The 20,958-nt window shown below is 43.3% G+C and overlaps 1 protein-coding gene and 1 pseudogene across 7 annotated transcripts in view; both read left to right on the top strand.

Moving 5' to 3' along the window:
* Positions 1-20,944, top strand: part of PHACTR4 (phosphatase and actin regulator 4) — a 130,183-nt gene extending 109,239 nt beyond the window's left edge. For all 7 annotated transcript variants that reach the window (XM_064363563.1, XM_064363560.1, XM_064363561.1 and 4 more), the window contains 7 exons: positions 1,407-1,591; positions 4,409-4,562; positions 9,081-9,136; positions 10,138-10,199; positions 10,828-10,965; positions 13,064-13,140; positions 17,486-20,944. In XM_064363563.1, the coding sequence (XP_064219633.1) occupies positions 1,407-1,591; positions 4,409-4,562; positions 9,081-9,136; positions 10,138-10,199; positions 10,828-10,965; positions 13,064-13,140; positions 17,486-17,501 (688 nt within the window). In that variant the 3' untranslated portion in view covers positions 17,502-20,944. The remainder of the gene's footprint in view (positions 1-1,406; positions 1,592-4,408; positions 4,563-9,080; positions 9,137-10,137; positions 10,200-10,827; positions 10,966-13,063; positions 13,141-17,485) is intronic.
* Positions 5,625-5,762, top strand: LOC135269569 (U6atac minor spliceosomal RNA; annotated as a pseudogene).
* Positions 20,945-20,958: the final 14 nt, after the last annotated feature.

Below are 20,958 nucleotides of genomic sequence, written 5' to 3' on the forward strand. Positions count from 1 at the left end.
ACTTTATTTTATTTTTGATATGGTGTCTCGCACTATCACCTTGGCTTGAGTGCAATGGTGCGATCTCTTCATTGCAGCCTCCACCTCCCGGGTTCAAGTGATTCTCCTGCCTCAGCCTCCTAAGTAGTTGGGACTACAGGCGTCTGCCACCACACCTGGCTAATTTTTTGTATTTTTAGGAGAGGCTGGGTTTCACTGTGTTGGCCAGGATGGTCTCAAACTCCTGACCTCGTGATCTGCCTGCCTCGGCCTCCCAAAGTCTGGGATTACAGGTGTGAGCCACCGCGCCCAGCTTATTTATTTATTTTTTTGAGACAGGTTCTCACTCTCACCCAGGCTGGAGTGCAGTGGTGCAGTGTTAACTCACTGCAACCTCCACCTCCTGGGCTCAAGCAATTCTCCCAACTTAGCCTCCTGAGTAACTGTGACTACAGGCACATGCCATCACACTCAGCTAATCTTTGTATTTTTTGTTAAAGACAGGGTTTCACCATGTTTCCCAGGCTGGTCCTGAACTCCTGGGCTCAAGCATTCGGGATCATGGGTGTGAGCCACTGCGCCTGGCCAAATTTGGACTTTTTACTCTTGTGACTTTTTTTTTATTGAGATTTTTGTACAGATGCAACATTTACAAAATTATTTACATGAAACATTACAACTACTAGTTTTATATACTGCAGGGAAGGCATTGTATAACGTGGTGCTTAAGAGCATTCACCTTGGAGTGAGATAACCCTAGGTTCAAATTCCAGCACTACCACTCTTAGCTTATAGTAGTGTTAAGTTACTTAAGCTTTCTGCTCTTAGTTATATCGTCTCTATATGGGAATAATATCTACTCTGTAGGCTTGAGAGAATGACATTAGACAAATTCTGGAAAGCACCAGTGCCTAATAAGTTGTAAAGCTAGAATTGGAACCCTTAGATTAATAACCTACTAAAAAGTTTCTTAGCAAGATTGTTAAAGGTAAGGGAGAGAATTATAAGCTACTTCATTCCTGGATTTTTTTATAGTTATTTCAGTCCGATGTCTTTGTGTTATTGTTGGGATGGAGTCTCGCTCTTGTCACCCAGGCTGGAGTGCAGTGGTGCAATCTCGGCTCACCTCTGCCTCCTGGGTTCAAGCGATTCTCCTGCCTCAGCCTCCCAAGTAGCTGGGATTACAGGCGCTCGCCACCACGCCTGGCTAATTTTTATATTTTTAGTAGAGACAGGCTTTTACCATGTTGATCAGGCTGGTCTCAAACTCCTGACCTCAGGTGAATCCACCTACCTCGGCCTCCCAGAGTGCTGGGATTACAGGCATGAGCCACCGCTCCCAGCCTTTATTTCAGTCTTTTGTCTTAAGAGTCAGTTATCCTCTTTGTTTCTAAATATATATACATATAATTATGTTAATTTGTTAGTCCAGACGATGAAGAAGAGGAGGAGCAAACCTGTCCATCCACATTCAGTGAAGACATGACATCTACCTCAGTCATTCCTAAACTACCACGGTGTCTACAGGAGGAAGAAGAGAAGGAGAGTGACTCTGATTCAGAAGGTCCCATTCAGTACCGAGATGAAGAGGATGAAGATGAAAGTCATCAGAGTAAGAAACAGAGGGAAAAGCAAAAGGGAGAATTATTTTCCAGATAAAGCTATTTGCTGATCTTAGCAAGTGTCAAAAGAAATATGGAAACAGGTACCTTCTCCCATTAAGTCATCTGGCTAACTGATATTGGAAGCCACCGTGAAGGACTCCTTATCTCTACTACCATCCCTCTGTTAAAACAAGCCAAGACAGAGATCCAAGTAGATTGAGTCACTCAGGTTTTAGGTTTTTTGGGGTTTTTTTGTTTTAATTTTTTTTTTTTTTTTGACAAGGTTTTGCTGTGTCACCCAGCTGGAGTACAGTGGTGCAATCATAGCTCACTGCAGCCTTGAACTCCTGGGCTCAGGTGATCCTTCCACCTCAACCTCCCAAATAGCTAGCACTACAGATGTGTGCCACATCTGGTTAGGTTTCTTTGATTTTTTGTTTTGTGGAGACAGGGTCTCACTATGTTGCCCAGGCTATTCTTGAGCTTCTGACCTTATGTGATCCCCCTGCCTCGACCATTCAAAGTTCTAGGATTACAGGCATGAGCTACCATGCCTAGCCTATTTTAAATTTTTATAGACACATAATAGTAGTACACATTTATGGGATACATGAGGTATTTTGATATAAGCGTGTATATGGGTAATTAGGCTATCCATCACCTCAAGCATTTATCATTTCTTTGTGTTGGGAATATTCCAAATCTACCTTTCTAGTTATTGTGAAATATGTAATAAATTATTGTTGACTGTGGTCACCCTAGTGCCACCAAACACTAGACCTTATTTCTTTTTCTTTTTTTGCGGGGGGGGTCTGGAGTGCAGTGGCACAATTTCAGCTCACTGGAACCTCCACTTCCTGTCTCAAGCAACGCTTCAGCTTCAGACCCCAAGTAGCTGGGAAGACAGGCGTGAGCCACCATGCCCAGCTCATTTTCATATTTTTTTGTAGAGACAGGGTTTCATCATGTTGCCCAGGCTGGTCTCGATCTGAGCTCAAAGTCATCTGCCTACCTCAGCTCCCAAAATGCTTTGATTACAGGCATGAGCCACCTCTCCTGGCCTAGATCTTATTTCCTTCTGTATAGTTCTGTTTTTATACCTGTTAACCAACCTGTCTATCCCGCATCCCCTCTACCCTTCCCAGCCTCTGCTAACAACCATTTTCTTTACTGCCTCCATGAGATCAACTTTTTCAGCTCCCACATAAGAGTGAGAACATGCAACATGTATCTTTCTGCACCTGGCTTATTTCACTTAACGTAATGTCCTCCAGTTCCATCCATTTTGTTACAAATGACAAGATTTCTTTCTTTTTCTTGGCAGAATAATATTCAATTGTGTATATACACCACTTTTTCTTTTCTTTTTTTTTTTTTTAAAGACAGGGTTTCACCATGTTGGTCAGGCTGGTCTTGAACTCCCGACCTCAGGTGATCCCCCCGCCTTGGCCTCCAAAGTGCTTGGATTATAGGCGTGAGCCACCACGCCCGGCCACACCACTTTTTCTTATCCCTTCATTCACTGATGGACACTTAATCTGATTCCTTATCTTGGGGATTATAAGTAGTACTGTAATAAACATGATTGATTGATTTGCTGATTTCCTTTCTTTTGGATATGTACCCAACAGTGGGATTGCTGGATCATATGGTAGTTCTATTTTTGTTTTTTCACGAGTGCAGGTGACTTGATACTTTGAAGGGTAGTTCTATTTTTAAGGGCGTTTTGTTTGTTTTGTTTTGTTTTGTTTTGTTTTTTAAATAGAGACGGAGTCTTGCTCTGTTGCCCAGATTGGTCTCAAACTCCTAGCCTCAAGCCATCCTCCTTCCTCGGCCTCCCAGTGTGCTGCATTACAGGCATGAGCCACCTCACTTGGCCTATTTTCAGTTTTTTGAGGAACCTCCATACTGTTTTCCATAATGGCTGTACTAAATTCAGATTTTTGTTTGCCTCCAATTTAAAAACTATTCACCTTAATGATATTAAAGAATATAGGGCCGGGCACAGTGGCTTATGCCTCTAATCCCAGCACTTTGGGAGGCCAAGGCAAGTGGATCACCTGAGGTCAGGAGTTTGAGGCCAGCCTGGCCAGCATGGTGAAACCCCATCTCTTCTAAAAATACAAAAAAAATTAGCCAGGCATGGGGGTGGGCGCCTGTAACCCCAGCTACTCGGAAGCCTGAGGCAGGAGAATCGCTGGAGCCTGGGAGGCAGAGGTTGCAGGGAGCCGAGATCATACCATTGCACTGCAGCCTGGGCGACAGAGGGAGACTCCATCTCAAAAAATAAAAAATGTGGAGTAGAGGAAAGGTGGCACATGGGCTAAGGTGAAAAGGTAAAAGTTATATTTTTCCTTTGGTCTAATGATGGTTTTCCTTTCTCTGCCATAGGGCAGAGAAAATTAAACATGTTCATGCCCACACGTCTTTGCAAATAATTGAGTCCTGGTTAATTAAAGTAGAAAGGCAACTTTAAAAACAGACAGAATATGAGGTGTTAGTATGAAAGCTTTCATGTTTTAATTCAGAGGACTGTCCCATGCTTAGATTCTCTCTACTGTAGCAACTCTTACCAAGGAGGAAAAATGTAGAGGATTGATAGAAAAGAGAAGATACCTTTTAACCATCTGAGTCCATCTGGCTAAAAAGATTTTTAGGTGTCTTTAGCTTTACCCCCATCCAGTGTTTGGCTGGATCGTTTGAGGCCAGGTGAGAACTGGAAGTTAAGTATTGTATTTGTTCAGACTCTTGCCTAGCTCCGGGTAAGGTTGAACCTTTGGCTTCAAGCCTCAAGTTCTAAATTTCTTTCTTCCCCATGTGCAAAGGTGCTCTGGCCAACAAAGTGAAGAGGAAAGACACACTGGCAATGAAGTTGAACCACAGACCCAGTGAACCAGAGTTGAACCTGAATTCTTGGCCTTGTAAAAGCAAAGAAGAGTGGAATGAAATACGGCACCAGATTGGAAACACACTGATCCGGTAGGCCTTTGCTTAGATTGGCTTGATTGACTTGGTATGCCAGTATTTGTGTTAGATATTGTTAAATGTGGGTTTTTTTGTTTTTTTTTTTTTTGAGACAGTCTTACCCTGTCACTCAGGCTGGAGTGCAGTGGCGCAATCTCGGCTCACTGCACCCTCCACCTCCCAGGTTCAAGCAATTCTTGTGCCTCAGTCTTCTGAGTAGCTGGGTTTACAGGGGCCTGTGACCATGCCAGGCCAATTTTTGTATTTTTAGCAGAGACAGGGTTTCTCCATGTTGGCTAGGCTGGTCTCAAACTGCTGACCTCAAGTGATCAGCCACCTTGGCCTCCCAAAGTGCTGGGATTACAGGCATGAGCCACTATACCCAGCCTAGATGTTTACTTTGTGGTGGAGCATTCATTTATCTTTTTTAGTATAATTTTTTTTTTTCAGAGAGGGTCTTGCTCTGTCATCCAGGCTGGAGTACAGTAGTTCAATCATGGCTTACTGCCTCTAGCTTTTGGGTTCAAGGCATTCTCCTGCCTCAGCTTCTTGAGTAACTGGGTCCTTAGGCATGTGCCATCATGCCCTGCTAATTTTTGTAATTTTTTATAGAAACAGGGTCTCCCTATGTTTCCCAGGCCAGTCTCGAACTCATGGCCTCAAACATTCCTCCCGCCTTGGCCTCTGAAAGTGCTGGGATTACAGGTGTGAGCCACCACACCCATCACTTTGCGTATAATTTTTTAAATTTATTTATTTATTTGTTTTAAGACAGAGTCTCGCTCTGTCGCCCAGGCTAGAATGCGATCCTGGCTCACTGCAACCTCCACCTTCCAGGTTCAAGTGATTCTCCTGCTTCAACCTCCTGAGTAGCTGGGATTACAGGTGTGTGCCACCACGCCCGACTTATTTTTGTATTTTTTTTAGTAGAGACGGGGTTTCACCATGTTGGCCAGCCTGGTCCTGAACTCCTGACCTTGTGATCTGCCCACCTCAGCCTCCCAAAAGTGCTGGGATTATAGGCATGAGCCACTGCGCCTGGCCACTTTGAGTATAATTTTTAAAAATACATATTGGGTTTTGTATGAAAGGAGAGAAGGTTAGCACTCCTCTTGACAAGGATGGAAGAGGCCCTTTGGGCCTGACAACACACAAAAAAGAAAAGAAACAAAAAAAAAACCGTATTGAACACAGTTGGGTATCCTCTAAGAATCTGGAAATTTAGAATGTAGCTGCCTGTGAGAGCTGTAATTTATTTTTATTTTTTTTATTTTTTTATTTTTGAGACAGAGTTTCGCTTTTTGGCTGGAGTGCGATGGCACAATCTTGGCTCACCACAACCTCCGCCTTTGGGGTTCAAGCAGTTCTCTTGCCTCAGCCTCCCGAGTAGCTGGAATTACAGGTGTGCACTACCACGCCCAGCTATTTTTGTATTTTTAATAGAGACGGAGTTTCTCCATGTTGGTCAGGCTGGTCTAGAACTCCCGACCTCAGGTGATTCACCCGCCTCAGCCTTCCAAAGTACTGCGATTACAGGCATGAGCCACCACACCCAGCCATGAGATAGACATGTGGTTTTGCAAAAGTTTCTACAGAAATCAGAATGGTTCCCAGAGCAGAAAGGCTCCTCTGTCACTTTTTTAATCTGGTTGCTCAACCATAAGATGCCAACCCAATTAACAGTCACACCCATATTTGCATTATATCTGTTTCATATGTTTCATATGTTCCATGTAACTGCCTCCTTTTTTTTTTTAAAGACGGAGTCTCACTCTCACTCTGGAGTGCAGTGGCAAGATCTCGGCTCATGCAACCTCTGCCTCTCGGGTTAAAGTGATTCCCCTGCTTCAGCCTCCTGAGTAGCTGGGACTACATGCGCCACCATGCCCGGCTAATTTTTTTGTATTTTAGTAGAAGCAGGGTTTCACCATGTTAGCCAGGATAAGTAAAATAAACTAGTCACAGAACAATAAATAATGCACGATTCCACTTCTGTGAGGTATCTGAAATTGTCACATTCATAGAAGCAGAGAGTAGAGTGGTAGTTGTCAGGGGCTGGGGGATTGGAGGCTGGGGTGATAGGGAGTTGCTAATAAATAAGTATAAAGTTTTAGTTATGCATGATGAGTGAGTTCTAGAGATCTGCTGTACAACATCGTGTTTATAGTTAATACTGTAGACCCAGTGCAGTGGCTCACACTTGTAATCCCAGCACTTTGGGATAGGCCGAGGCAGATGGATCACAAGATCAGGAGTTTGAGACCAGCCTGACCAACATGGTGAAACCCCATCTCTACTAAGAATACAAAAATTAGCCAGGCTTGGTGGAGGGTACCTGTAATCCCAGCTAGTAAGGAGGCTGAGGCAGGAGAATTGCTTCCAGTCTGGGCAACAGAGTGAGACTCTGTGTGTGTGTGTGTGTGTGTGTGTGTGTGTGTGTGTGTCTATACATAAATAAGTAAATAGCTAATACTGTATTGTACACTTAAAATTTTGTTCAGAGGTAGATCTCCATAGCAAGTGTTGTTGTCACTATAAAATAAGATTGAAATTTAAAAACAGACACTCATAATGAGATACCACCACAAGTCCACTAGGATGGCTAAAGTTATGCAATTTAAAATACTGATGGCCGGGAGCAGTGGCTCACACCTGTAATCCCAGTACTTTGGGAGGCCGAGGTGGGTGGATCACGAGGTCAAGAGATCGAGACTATCCTGGCCAACGTAGTGAAACCTCATCTCTACTAAAATACAAAAATTAGCTGGGCATGGTGGAGCGCACCTGTAGTCCCAGCTACTCAGGAGGCTGAGGCAGGAGAATTGCTTGAACCCAGGAGGCAGAGGTTGCAGTGAGCCGAGATGGTGCCAGTACACTCAGCCTGGGTGACAGAGTGAGACTCCGTCTCAAAAAAAAAAAAAAAAGGAAGGAAGATCTAGCTGGGTGTGGTGGCTCACAACCTCCAATCCCAGCCCTTTGTAAGGCTGAGCTGAGTAGATAGATCACTTGAGCCCAGGAATTTGAGACCAGCCTGGGCAATATGGCAAAACCCCATCTCTACCAAAAGTACAAAAATTAGCCAGCCCAGTCTCAAAATAAATAAATATTTTTAAAAAAATAAAATGGAAGGTCCTTGAGGTGGGAGGATCATTTGAGCCCAGGAGGTAGAGCTGCAGTGAGCTGTGATTGCACCACTGCATTCTAGCCTGGGTGACAGAGTGAGACCCTGACTCAAAAAAAAAGGAAGGTCTTGTTGAGAAAGAAGAAAAATTGTATATAGAATGGGACTGGAAGTTCTTTATGCAAGCAACAAAAGAGTTGAAAACTTAGCAAGTACTAGCTAATTAGTAAATACTGTCTTAGAAGTATAAATTAAAAGTAAGAAATGAGTAACTTTCTGATTCCAGAAATGACAAATTGTGGTTTTTTGTTGTTGTTTTTTGAGACAGAGTCTCACTCTGTTGCCCAGGCTGGAGTGTAGTAGCACAAGCTTCAGCTCACTGCAGTCTTCATCTCGCAGGTTTAAGCATTCTCCTGCCTCAGCTTCCCAAGTAGCTGAGACTATAGCAGCAAGCCACCACACCCAACTAATTATTATATTTTTTAATAGAGACGGGGTTTCACCATGTTGGCCAGGCTGATTTCGAATTCCTGACCACAGGTGATCCACCGGCTTCAGCCCACCAAAGTGCTGGGATTACAGGCATGAGCCACTGCACCTGGCAGACAAATTGTTATTGGTGAATTAACATCTCAGAATTGTGATCAGTTGTGATAACTTTATCAAATACTTCACAGAAAAGACTGAAACTTAAATCACAGAATTATAGAATATCACCAGAAAGAGACAAACTTAAATTCCAGTGGTTCCTAAATCACTGATTTAAAAACCTAGTTGAGCACAATGTCTTGTGCCTGTAATCCCAGCAGTTTGGGAGGCCAAGGTGGGAAGATGGCTTGAGCTCAGGGGTTCAAGACTACCCTGGACAACATAGTGATACCCCATCTGTATTTTTTAAAATGTTTAAACAAAAGAAATCTAAAGAGGGACTTCTGAGTCATAGGAGAAGTTTTGTGTAAAAAAAAAATACATATAGATAGATATATTTTTCATCCTGATTTTCTGAATCCGAATTTCTGTTAACGTTCCTTGGGAATCTGTGTTTTCTAAAAAGTCTCTAATGCTTCTGAAGGAGCAAATTTGTTTGGGAGCCACCAGTTCGGTACAAACTTTCGCTTCCCAGATGAGGACACTCAAGGTCTAACTGAGCTTTTTTGTGCTAATAGCTCTTGTCAAGGTCTAGAACTAGAATCCTGGCCACTTGGTTGCATATACAGTTCCTTTTTATAATGGTATGTCTGTGTTAACACTTTTAATGTGGAGTTGTTTTATAAACAATCATAAATGAAATATATCATTTTGAAAATTTGTTGATTTCTTACTTGAGTAGGGGCTAATATATACTATGGCCACTTTATAAACAAGATTGGGAGGTTTAACATAAGCATTATCCTTATTTCTCTCATTTTTAGACGACTGAGTCAAAGACCAACACCAGAAGAACTAGAACAACGCAATATATTGCAACGTGAGTCCAGTTATGGAAATAAAGTTGTATAGATTTTCGTTGTATGTTTCTGACTTTAATATACATAAAAAAGAAAAGAAGCATTTGCTACAAGGGCTGTGGGAGAGTGTTCCAGCCAGGCAAGGACTATTTATTTTCCCATGAAGGAACAGAGCTCCCCAAGCTTCCTTTGGAAGATGCTATTATGATATTGTTTAGTGTGCTGTGATACTCTAGAAAACTTTGTTTCAGTGTTCTCCCATGTTCTGAAACTGCCTTGGGCATTTGGGAGGATTTGACAGTATGTGGGAGATGTACCCAGTTTTTCTGTGTTCAGGGAGCTACGGAGGTAGTTGTGCATGTGGAGACCTTCCTATTCCTAGCATCTGAGGGCTGAGGCCCAAAGCAAGTCCCAAATGCAACAGTCTTCCTCTTGCATTAATCCCGTAAGACTTTCTTACCTCTGGCAGGGCATGGTGGCTCACGCCTGTAATCCCAACACTTTGGGAGGCCAAGGCGGGTGGATCACAAGGCCAAGAGATCGAGACCATCCTGGCCAACATGGTGAAACCCCGTCTCTACTAAAAATACAAAAATTAGCTGGGCGTGGTGGCATGCATCTGTAGTCCCAGCTACTTGGGAGGCTGAGGCAGAAGAATTGCGTGAACCCAGGAGGCAGAGGTTGCAGTGAGCCAAGATCACGTCCCTGCACTCCAGCCTGGTGACAGAGTAAGACTCTGTCTCAATAATAATAATAATAAATAAAAATGTAAAGACTATTCTTAGCTCATGGGCAGTAAAAATACAGGCAAATGGTGAGAAATGGTGCCATGGTTTGCTGATTTTTGCTCTTAAGTATTTTTATCATTGACAAGAAAATTATCTTGTTTAGCCATCCCCAAAGTTAGTATTTTATTCTGATTTGGGCCTATAAGAAATATCTGTAATGTAATTACTAAAACGTTTGATACGCAAATTGTCATTTGTGAGTAATATTCTTTCCTTCTGATTGTCAACTGTAGCTAAAAATGAAGCTGATCGTCAGGCAGAAAAACGAGAGATTAAACGTCGGCTCACTAGAAAGGTACTACTGCCTATGTGTTCAGTTAACTGTATGTGTTATATTTGGATGACCTATTTGATTGGAAAGAAATGAATTCGCAGCTGGGCACAGTGGCTCACTCCTGTAATCCCAGCACTTTGGGAGGCCGTGGCAGGAGGATTGCTTGAGCCCAGGAGTTCAAGACCAGCCTGGGGAAAACAGTGAGACTTTGTCTCTGCATTTGAAAACAAATTTTAAAAAAAGAAAAGAAAATGAATTTGCAGCCTGGGCAACATGGCAAGACCCAATCTCTACAAAAATAAAAATAAAGATTAGCCGGGCATGGTGGTGTGCACCTATAATATCAGCTACTCAGGAGGCTGAGGTAGGAGGATCGCTTGAGCTCAGAAGGTTGAGGCTACAGTGAGCTGTGATTGTGCCACTGCACTCCAGCCTGGGCGACAGGGCAAGACGCTGTCTCAAAAAAAAAAAAAAAAAAACCACCTGATAACCAAAATCTCTGGGGGTGGGATCTCCAGGTATCAGTAGTGTTTAAAGCTCCCCCAGGTGATTCCAGTGAAGGTTTGAAGTACTGAGTTAGAGGCAATTTGAATGCATGATTGATGCCTAATTCTTGGCTTAGTGAACTAAGAGGCTCCATTTCCTTCAGCTCAGTCAAAGACCAACTGTGGCTGAACTCCTTGCCAGGAAAATTCTGAGGTTTAATGAATATGTAGAGGTAACAGATGCTCAAGATTATGACCGGCGAGCCGACAAACCTTGGACCAAACTGACCCCTGCTGACAAGGTACCTGAAAAGCACTCTCTTGCTCTTTTTCTCATTTTCTCTTTATTTGAATGATGCAAGATACTAAGTAGAAGGGAGAACCATAAACAAACCTTCTAGTTTTAATATAATACTAAATTTCAAATCAAGATACAAAATGCCAAGTTATACAAGTCAAAATGTTATACTAACTCAGTATAATGTTTTGGTAACTTCACCACCAATACTGAAAGAAAGAAAAATCCCTGCTATATCACAGAATAAAAATACTGGAAGAAATAAATACATTTTAACCAGTGGTTGTTTGGTTAGAGGGAGTTTGGGCTACATATTTTAGTAATTACCCATATTTCATTTTTATAATGCTGTGAAGAACTATAAAAGCAGGCCAGGCGTGGTGGCTTATACCTATAATCCCAGCACTTTGGGAGGCCAAGCCAGAGGGATCACTTGACGTAAGGAGTTCAAGACCAGCCTGGCCAACATGGTGAAACCCTGTCTCTACTAAAAATACAAAAATTAGCTGGGTGTGATGGCATGCACCTGTAATCCCACCTACTCAGGAGGCTGAAGCAGGAAAATTGCTTGAACCCAGGAGGTGGAGGTTGCAGTGAGCCAAGATCATGCCATTGCATTCCAGCCTGGGCAGCAAAGTGAGACTCCGTCTCAAAAAAAAATAAAAAATTAGGGGTGGGCACAGTGGCTCATGCCTATAATCCCAGCACTTTGGGAGGCCAAAGTGGGTGGATCATGAGATCAGGAGTTCAAGACTAGCCTGACCAAGATGGTGAAATACTAAAAATACAAAAAAATATTAAAAATACAAAAAAAATTAGCTAGGCGTGGTGGCAGGTGCCTGTAATCCCAGCTACTCAGGAGGCTGAGGCAGAGAATTGCTTGAACCCGGGAGGCAGAGGTTGCAGTGAGTGGAGATCAAATGACTGCACTCCAGCCTGTGCAACACAGTGAGTCTCCATCTCAAAAAAAAAAAACTGGCTGGGCGCAGTGGCTCAAGCCTGTAATCCCAGCACTTAGGGAGGCCGAGGCGGGTGGATCACGAGGTCGAGAGATCGAGACCATCCTGGTCAGCATGGTGAAACCCTGTCTCCACTAATACAAAAAATTAGCTGGGCATGGTGGCGCGTGCCTGTAATCCTAGCTACTCAGGAGGCTGAGGCAGGAGAATTGCCTGAACCCAGGAGGCGGAGGTTGCGGTGAGCCGAGATCGCGCCATTGCACTCCAGCCTGGGTAACGAGCGAAACTCCGTCTCAAAAAAAAAAAAAAAAAACTGGCCAGGTACAGTGGCTCACGCCTGTAATCCCTGCACTTTGGGAGCCCAAAGTGGGTGGATCTCTTGGGGTCAAGGTTCAAGACCAACTTGGCCAACATGGTGAAACCCGTCTCTACTAAAAATACAAAAATTAGCCAAGCATGGTGGCATGCACCTGTAATCCCAGTTACTCAGGAGGCTGAGGTAAGAGAATTGTTTGAACCCAGGAGGCAGAGGTTGCAATGAACTGAGATTGTGCCACTGCACTTCAGCCTGGGTGACAGAGCAAGACTCTGTCTTTAAAAAAAAAAAAAAAAAAGGCCGGGCGCGGTGGCTCACGCCTGTAATCCCAGCACTTTGGGAGGCCGAGGCGGGTGGATCACGAGGTCAAGAGATCGAGACCATCCTGGTCAACATGGTGAAACCCCGTCTCTACTAAAAACACAAAAAATTAGCTGGGCATGGTGGCACATGCCTGTAATCCCAGCTACTCAGGAGGCTGAGGCAGGAGAATTGCCTGAACCCAGGAGGCGGAGGTTGCGGTGAGCCGAGATCGCGCCATTGCACTCCAGCCTGGGTAACAAGAGCGAAACTCCATCTAAAAAAAAAAAAAAAAAAAAACTATGAAAACTACAATATCTCTTTCAGATTTTCAAGTATTTTGATTAAACTCAAAATTTTAGGTTTATTATGAGACAAATGGTATCATAGTGTTGACCTGGTGTCTGGGTTGCTGGTGAGGGGTTGGAGTGACTTAGAAAGTTAAACACAGTCGAGAAAAATGGCAAGTTACACTGCTGTACAAAGCAGGCAGAAGAAACTGAAACATTTTTGTTTCTACTCCACAGGCTGCCATAAGAAAAGAATTAAATGAATTTAAAAGCTCCGAGATGGAGGTTCATGAAGAAAGCAAACATTTTACACGGTAAGACCCAAAAGACCCGATCATCTATGTGCTGGGTGGAGTTTTCCAAAAAAATGTTGTTCAGATATGAAGGACTCTAAGGACGTCAGTAAAAAAGGAAAACAATGTTGACTGCAAGACTACATTTAAAGGGACGAAATAAGAAGCAACAGTAAATGCCTAGGCCAGGTGTGGTGGCTCATGCCTATAATCCCAGCACTTTGGGAGGCCGAGGCGGGTGAATCAGAAGGTCAGGAGTTCAAGACCAGCCTGACCAATGTGGTGAAACCCCATCTCTACCAAAAATACAAAAATTAGCCAGGCGTGGTGGCACACACCTGTAATCCCAGCTACTTGGGAGGCTGAGGCAGGAGAATCACTTGAACCCAGGGGCAGAGGTTGCAGTGAGCCGACATTGTACCACTGCACTGCAACCTGGGTGACAGAGTGAGACTTCATCTCAAAAACAAAACAAAACAAAACAAAAATACAAAAATTAGCTTGGCATGGTCGCAGGTGCCTGTAATCCCAGCTACTTGGGAGACTGAGGCAGGAGAATCACTTGAACCAGGGAGGGGGAGGTTGCAGTGAGCTGAGATTTTACCATTGCACTCCAGCCTGGGCGACAAGAGCAAAATTCCATCTCAAAACATAAAAATAGTAAATGCTGGCTGGGTGCGGTGGCTCACGCCTGTAATCCCAACACTTTGGAAGGCCGAGGACGGCGGATCACGAGGTCAGGAGATCGAGACCATCCTGGCCAACAAGGTGAAACTCCATCTCTGCTAAAAATACAAAAATTAGCTAGGCATGGTGGCGCACGCCTGTAGTCCCAGCTACTTGGGAGGCTGAGGCAGGAGAATTGCTTGAACCCGGGAGGCGGAGGTTGCAGTGAGTTGAGATCGTGCCACTGCACTCCAGCCTGGAACCTGGCAACAGAGCAAAACTCTGTCTCAAAAAAAAAAAAAATAGTAAATGCCTATGCTGATTGTGGCGTTTTATGTATATTACCTTATTTAATTCTTGCAATAAACATGCAAGATATGATAACATCCCCATTTTATCAGTGAGGAAGTGGAGACTCACAGTGGTTAAGTAACTTGCTTGACTTGCTAGTAAATTGCAGAACCAGGATTTAGAGAAAGAAATCAATGACTTCAAGGATATGGGGTGCTCTCTTCCTTGTACCTTACTCTCTCAGATTATAGAGGAGATTGCGCTAAGTTAGACAAGATCTTGCCCTCTCTGGTTTCAGTTCTGTCTAGCACAGTTGATCTTACCAACTTAGTGTATAAACAACATTTTAATTAGCTGTCCTCATGAAACAAGCCAAGAAATCCAACAAAGTATTTTGATTTGGAATTACTGTTGTGATTAAGGACCCACTCATATCCAAAGAATCAGCTAGCCACCAATGGAATCAGTGAAGTATCTTTACATGGTTCTTAGAATATTTATTTTAAAAGACGCCAAATAAGGCTAAGTGCAGTGGTTCATGCCTGTAATCCCGATACTTTGAGTGGCCGAGGTGGGAAGATCGCTTGAGCACAGGAGTTTGAGACCAGCCTGAGCAACATAAAAGACTCCATCTCTGCAAAAAATATATATATATTTTTTAAATGAATATATATATATTTTTTTTAAAAAATGAATATATATATATATATATATTTTTTTTTTTTTTAATTAGTCAGGGGCCTGGTGCAGTGGTGCATACCTGTAATCTTAGCACTTTGGGAGGCGGAGGTGGGAGGATTACTTGATCCCAGGAGTTTGAGACCGGCCTGGGAAACATAGTGAGCCCCATCTCTTTTTTTTTTTTTTTTTTTTTTTTTTTATTCACCTGGGTACAGGTGGGCTAAGGCCAAAAAGGGCATTAGTCAAGCCCCATCTCTACAAAAAATAAATTTTAAAAAAGTTAGCCAGGTGCAGTGGCACACTCCTGTAGTCCAGCTTCCTGGAAGGCTGAGGTGGGAAATTCCCTTGAGCCTGGGGGATTGGGGCAGCAGTGAGCTATGGTCACATCACTACACTGAAGCCTGGGCAACAAAGTAAAATGCCATTGCTAAAAAGAACAGTTTTTGCTAAACGAAACAGTTATAGAGAATGTGACATTTATGCTAAATCTTAAGGTATATAAAAAAATTAATCTGAACAAAAAGGAAGGAAAGAATCTTGTAAGCAGAAGGACCAGTATAGATCAGGCACAGTGGCTCACACCTGTAATCCCCACTCTTTGGGAGGCTGAGGTGGGTGGATCACTTAAGGCAGTTGGAGACCAGCCTGACCAACATGGTGAAACCCTGTCTCTACTAAAAATACAAAAATTTGCTGGGCATGGTGGCATGCCTGTAGCCCCAGCTACTTAAGAGACTGAGGCAGGAGAATCGCTTGAACCCAGGAAGCAGAGGTTGCGGTGAGCCAAGATTGTGCAACTGCACTCCAACCTAGGTGACAGAGCGAGATTGTGTCTCAAAAAAAAAAAGAAGGACCAGCTTAAGCAAGACAATGGGAAAGAGGAAAACACATGGTGTAATTGGAGCAGAGGATGTATGGGGCAGTGTGGTAAAAATAAGCTAGAAAATGGGTTGCAGTGCTTCCTTGAAATGCTTTGACTGTTATGCTAGGATGTTGGAACCATTGGCAGTTTAGAAACAGGAAATTCTGTGTATTTCAGAACAACCTCTGATGCAAAGAAGGAAGATGATATGGAAGGATGAAGAGACTATAGCAGCAAGGAAAACAGGAAGTGACTGAAATAAACATCGTGAGCATAGTGGTAGCTCAGACCAGGGAAGCCACAGTGAGAATGCAAAGGAGATATATTTGAAAGACATTTCAACCATAGAATCAACAAGATGTAGCAATCTGTTGGATTCCAGAGATGAAATAAAGGAGTAGTCAAAATGACTCTGATATTTCTAACTTGTATTTTTTGAGGTCTGTGAAGGTGATAAGGAGTTTAGTTGAACACTTATTCAACAAATATTGAGCACCTACCACATGATAAGTATAGTGCTAGGTCCTTGGGATACAGCAGGAAATAAGGTATCAAGTCTCTGTCCTCAATGAGGCTTTGAGGCTTTATTCTTTTTTTTTTTTTTTTTTTTTAATAGAGATAGGGTCTCGCTATGTTTCCCAGGTTGGTCTTGAATTCCTGGCCTCAAGTGATCCTCCCATCTTGGCCTCCCAAAGTGTTGGGATTACAAGTATGAGGCACTATGCCTGTCCCAGCTTTTATTCTAAAAGAAGAAAGCAAACAACGAACAAGCTAGAAAATAAATTGCATGTGTTGAGTTTGATGAATCTATGACACATGGAGCTGCCTAGAAGACCTTTAGATATGCAGCTTGGAATCCAGAAAGAAAGCAAAGTCTAAAGATACGAATGAGAGAAGATAGTGGACCTCTAGGGGGGAATTTTTTTTTTTTTTTTTGGAGACAAGGTCTCACTCTGTCACCCAGGCTGGAATGCAGTGGTGTGATCATGGCTCACTGCAGCCTCAACCTCTCAGGTTCAAAACATTCTCCCACCTCAGCCTCCTCAGTAACTGGAACTACAGGCATAGGCCACCACACCTGGCTAATTTTTGATCATTTGTAGAGACAGAGTCTCCCTATGTTGCCCAGGCTGCTCTCAAACTTCTGGGCTCAAATGATCCTCTAACCTTGGCCTCCCAAAGCGCTGGGATTACAGACATGAGCCACCATGCCCAGCCAAGGAAGTTGGGATTTTTTTTGTTTTTGTTTTCTTTTTCTTTTTTTTTTTTTTTTTTTTTTTGAGATAGAGTCTCACTCTTTTGCCAGGCTGGAGTGCAGTGCTGTGATCTCGGCTCACTGTAACCTCCGCCTCCTGGGTTCAAGGGATTCTCCTGCCTCAGCCTCCCAAGTAACTGGGACTACAGGCGTGCGCCACCATGCCCAGCTAATTTTTGTATTTTTAGTAGAGATGGGGTTTCACCATGTTGGCCAGGATGTTCTCGATCTCTTGACTTCGTGATCTGCCCACCTTGGCCTCCCAAAGTGCTAGGATTACAGGCGTGAACCACCTAGCACAAAGTGCTAGGATTACAGGCGCCTGGCCAGGAAGTTGTTTTTTATTTAAAGGGTGGACAGAGGAAAATGAACCAGGACAGCATACAGAGGAAGATCAATTGAAGAAGAAAGAAAACTATGGCAGAAGCCAAGAGTTTTAAGAAAGAAAGAAGCAGTTGAGGAGTATCAGATGCAACAGAAAGGTCAGGTGGAATTTGAGCAGAAGAGAGGCAGTATTAATTAGGATATAACATTTCATTACTACTGATATATTAATAGGAAGCAATGTACATCATGTGGTAACTTGTCTCTTTTTTTTTTTCCTCTTTTAGCTACCATCGTCCATGATGCCAAAGGTTGAGAGAGGAACTCAACATGGCTGCTTTGCTGCTCCTTCTCCAGAGTGACATATGGAGGGAACTTTAGCACTTCCCAGCACAGCCAGAATTGCATCCTCTGGGATCTTCTGGGGTGGACAGCACTTCTTTGAATGTAGCATTTCACTGGAACAGATTCTGATGGGCTACACCTGGGGCAAAACAACACTTTCTCAGTGCTTTTGAACTTTTCGATATTGTAGCATACTTGAGGGGTTTTTTTCCTTACTGGCCACCAAAGTTCTGGACTGCTTGCAGGTTCCAGGTTTTACTGGCTGTACCACACCCCTTCCCCTAGGTGACTTCCTATGCTGAGGCACAGTTTGCACCATTAGCCTTACCTGCCCTACCCTGATGGTGAGACCCAAATGCGTAAACTCTAAATTCCAGCTATCAAATCCAATTCCTGGTGGGGAAAACCTTCTGGAGGCCCCCAACCTTCTGGTAAAAGAGTCCCTACCTCCAGGGGAAGCCTTTTTACCACACCGGCATATCAGATGAAAGCACTGCACTGTACCTCTCGTAACACAGCAATACAGTCCTCTTGAGGCACTCAAGCCTGAGAGGAAGCTCAGGATCTGACATGTTCTTCCTTTTCCTCACAAGTCATTGTGATTTTTATTTTAAAATAATCTGGAAGTAATGGGAACTTATGTTTTCCTGAACTGCAACAAGAATCCAAATTGGTTAGATGAGGCAGGGCATGGTGGCTCATGCCTGTAATCCCAGCACTTTGGGAGGCCAGGTTGTGCGGATCACCTGAGGTCAGGAGTTCGAGACCAGCCTGGCCGACATGGTGAAACCCCATCTCTACTAAAAATACAAAAATTAGCCAGGCATGGTAGCACCTGGCTGAGGCATGAAAATCGCTTGAACCCAGAAGATGGAAGGTGCAGTGAGCCAAGATCATGCCACTGCACTCCAGCCTGGACAACAAAGTGAGACTCTGACTTAAAAAAAAAAAAAATTTGGTTAGATGAGAAAGCATGTGTATTTTCTATATACAAAAACAAGAAAGGCCTTTGAGCTCATGTGCTCAGGCCCACTCACACTGTGGAGTGTACTTTCATTTTCAATAAATCCCTTTATTCCTTCCTTGCAAAAAAAAAAAAAAAACTCAGGTGCAGTGGTGCTCACACCTATAATCACAAAACTTTGGGAGGCTGAGGAGGGTGGATCACCAGAGGTCTGGAGTTCAAGAGCAGCCTGGCCAACATGGTGAAACCCTGTCTCTACTAAAAAATACAAAAAATTTGCCGGGCATAGTGGCTTGTGCCTGTAGTCCCAGCTACTGGGGCTGCTGAGGCAGGAGAATTGCTTGAACCTGGAAGTGGAGGTTGCAGTGAGCCGATCATGCCACTGCACTCCAGCCTGGGTGACAGAGCAAGACTCTGTCTCAAAAAAAGAAAAAGCCTTAATGCCAATGTGGCAGAAAACTGTGGCTTACATTTTTAGGCTATTGTAGTTTCATTTACCAAATGTTATTCTCTAAATTGCTTTGACCAATAAATGTATTCTCCTCCTTAAAGCAGAGTTGTATCAACTCTGTGAGAGCATTTATGAGCTGTTGGCCTCCAAGCTTCCAGCCAGAATCACAGTAAGGTCCGGCTGGGTATGGGGTGCTGCATAGGAAAGGGTGTCTGGAGAAGCCAGGAGGGCATGATCACGGCCCACTGCGTCCCTCTTCTCAGTGCTGTTTGCCCTCTCCTCCTGCACACTTCCTCTTCACTCCACAGCTGATCCTCCTGCTGACTATCTCTGGCAGCTTCCACCTCACCCACCCCTCCTCTTCCACACTGTAGAGGTATCATTGGTGCTGGGGCATTGACTCAGGCCCCCTGCTTTCTGTATTTGTAATAGATATTAATATGATTTCCTAAAACAAGATTTTGTTGCTTTCTTTGAATTTGTTTTGAAAATATATAGTCTCATTATTTCACTTTAATTCCTATCCACACTATAAATGGAAGAAAAAAATATTAATAGTTTCTGTTTAATCTGATGAATATGGCTTTTTTTCCTTCACTTTAATGTTCAAGAAGTTGTGGCCATTTCATAGATTTCTTCTGATTTATTCTCTGGGTCCCTGTTATTTGTTCTTTATGTAATCTCTTTCAGTAGATTTTCATCCTTTCATACCCACATAAGAAGATTTGCTGAAGAATCAGAGTATCAGTTCAAAACAGAACCTAGGCCGGGCACGGTGGCTCATGCCTGTAATCCCAGCACTTTGGGAGGCCAAGGCAGGCGGATCACCTGAGGTCAGGAGTTCGAGACCAGCCTGACCAACATGGTGAAACCCCGTCGCTACTAAAAATATAAAAATTAGCCGGGCATGGTGACACATGCCTGTAATCCCAGCTACTCAAGAGGCTGAGGCAGAAGAATCACTTGAACCCGGGAGATATAGGTTGCAGTGAGCTGAGATTGCCCCACTGCACTCCAGCCTGGGTGACAGAGCAAGATTCCATCTCAAAAAACAAAAAGAAAAGAAAAGAAATAATACTGGGTCCCCATCTCCTTGAAGTTTTTTGATATGTTTTGTTTTGTTTTTGGAGATAGGGTCTCTGTCACCCATGCTGGAGTGCGGTGGCACAATCCTGGCTCACAGTAACCTCTGCCTACTGGACTCAAGCGATCCTCCCACTTCAGTCTAAGTAGCTAAGACTACAGCATGTGCCACCACGCCCAGCTAATTTTTGTATTTTTTTAAAAAACAAGGTTTTCCCATATTGTCCAGGCTGGTCTTGAACTCCTGGGCTTAAGGGATCTGTCTGTCTTTGCTTCCCAAAGTTCTGAGATTACAAGTGTGAGCCATTGTGCCCAGCCTTCTTGAAGTTTACTAACACTTGGGATGGAAAATAAGTGACAATTCCACTCAGTCTGTTAGAGGTCTGGGTATAAGGTAGCCACACAATAACTGCTAACTTGACTTCTAACCATTCTATCTTATTGGTTTGGAGACTGTCTTCTGCCAGCATTTTTTGTGGCTTGAGATGACATTTTCAAACCCTTCTTTCACTACCTTTCTTACCCTTGATGTGCCAAGCTTGAAACAGGATTTGATATCCTGAGCTACTTGTTCGTCGCCTTCCATGTGTCACCAAGTAATCTGGTTCATCTTTCATCTCATTCATGTTCTTTTCAAATGAAACAAGACATTTTGGGGGTCAAGTCCGTTTGGGTGTTTGTTTTGTTTTTATGTATATAAAAATGGATTTTGTGTTCCATTTCCATGTACCAACTTACATGGAAACTCACAATCATAATGTAAAGAAGAAATGAAAGCCTGGTGTGTTGTACTTCAAGATGCCTCCCTGATGTACAGAATCTTATAAATAATTGCATTGTATATCAGTCTTCCCATCAATATTAATTATTAAATATTTTAGAATTTTTAAATACCAAACTATACTATTCTGGTGTGA

This window comes from Aotus nancymaae, unplaced genomic scaffold, assembly GCF_030222135.1.
Source record: "Aotus nancymaae isolate 86718 unplaced genomic scaffold, 86718_ANA_hifiasm-v0.15.2.pri h1tg000053l, whole genome shotgun sequence".
Lineage (NCBI taxonomy): Eukaryota > Metazoa > Chordata > Mammalia > Primates > Aotidae > Aotus > Aotus nancymaae.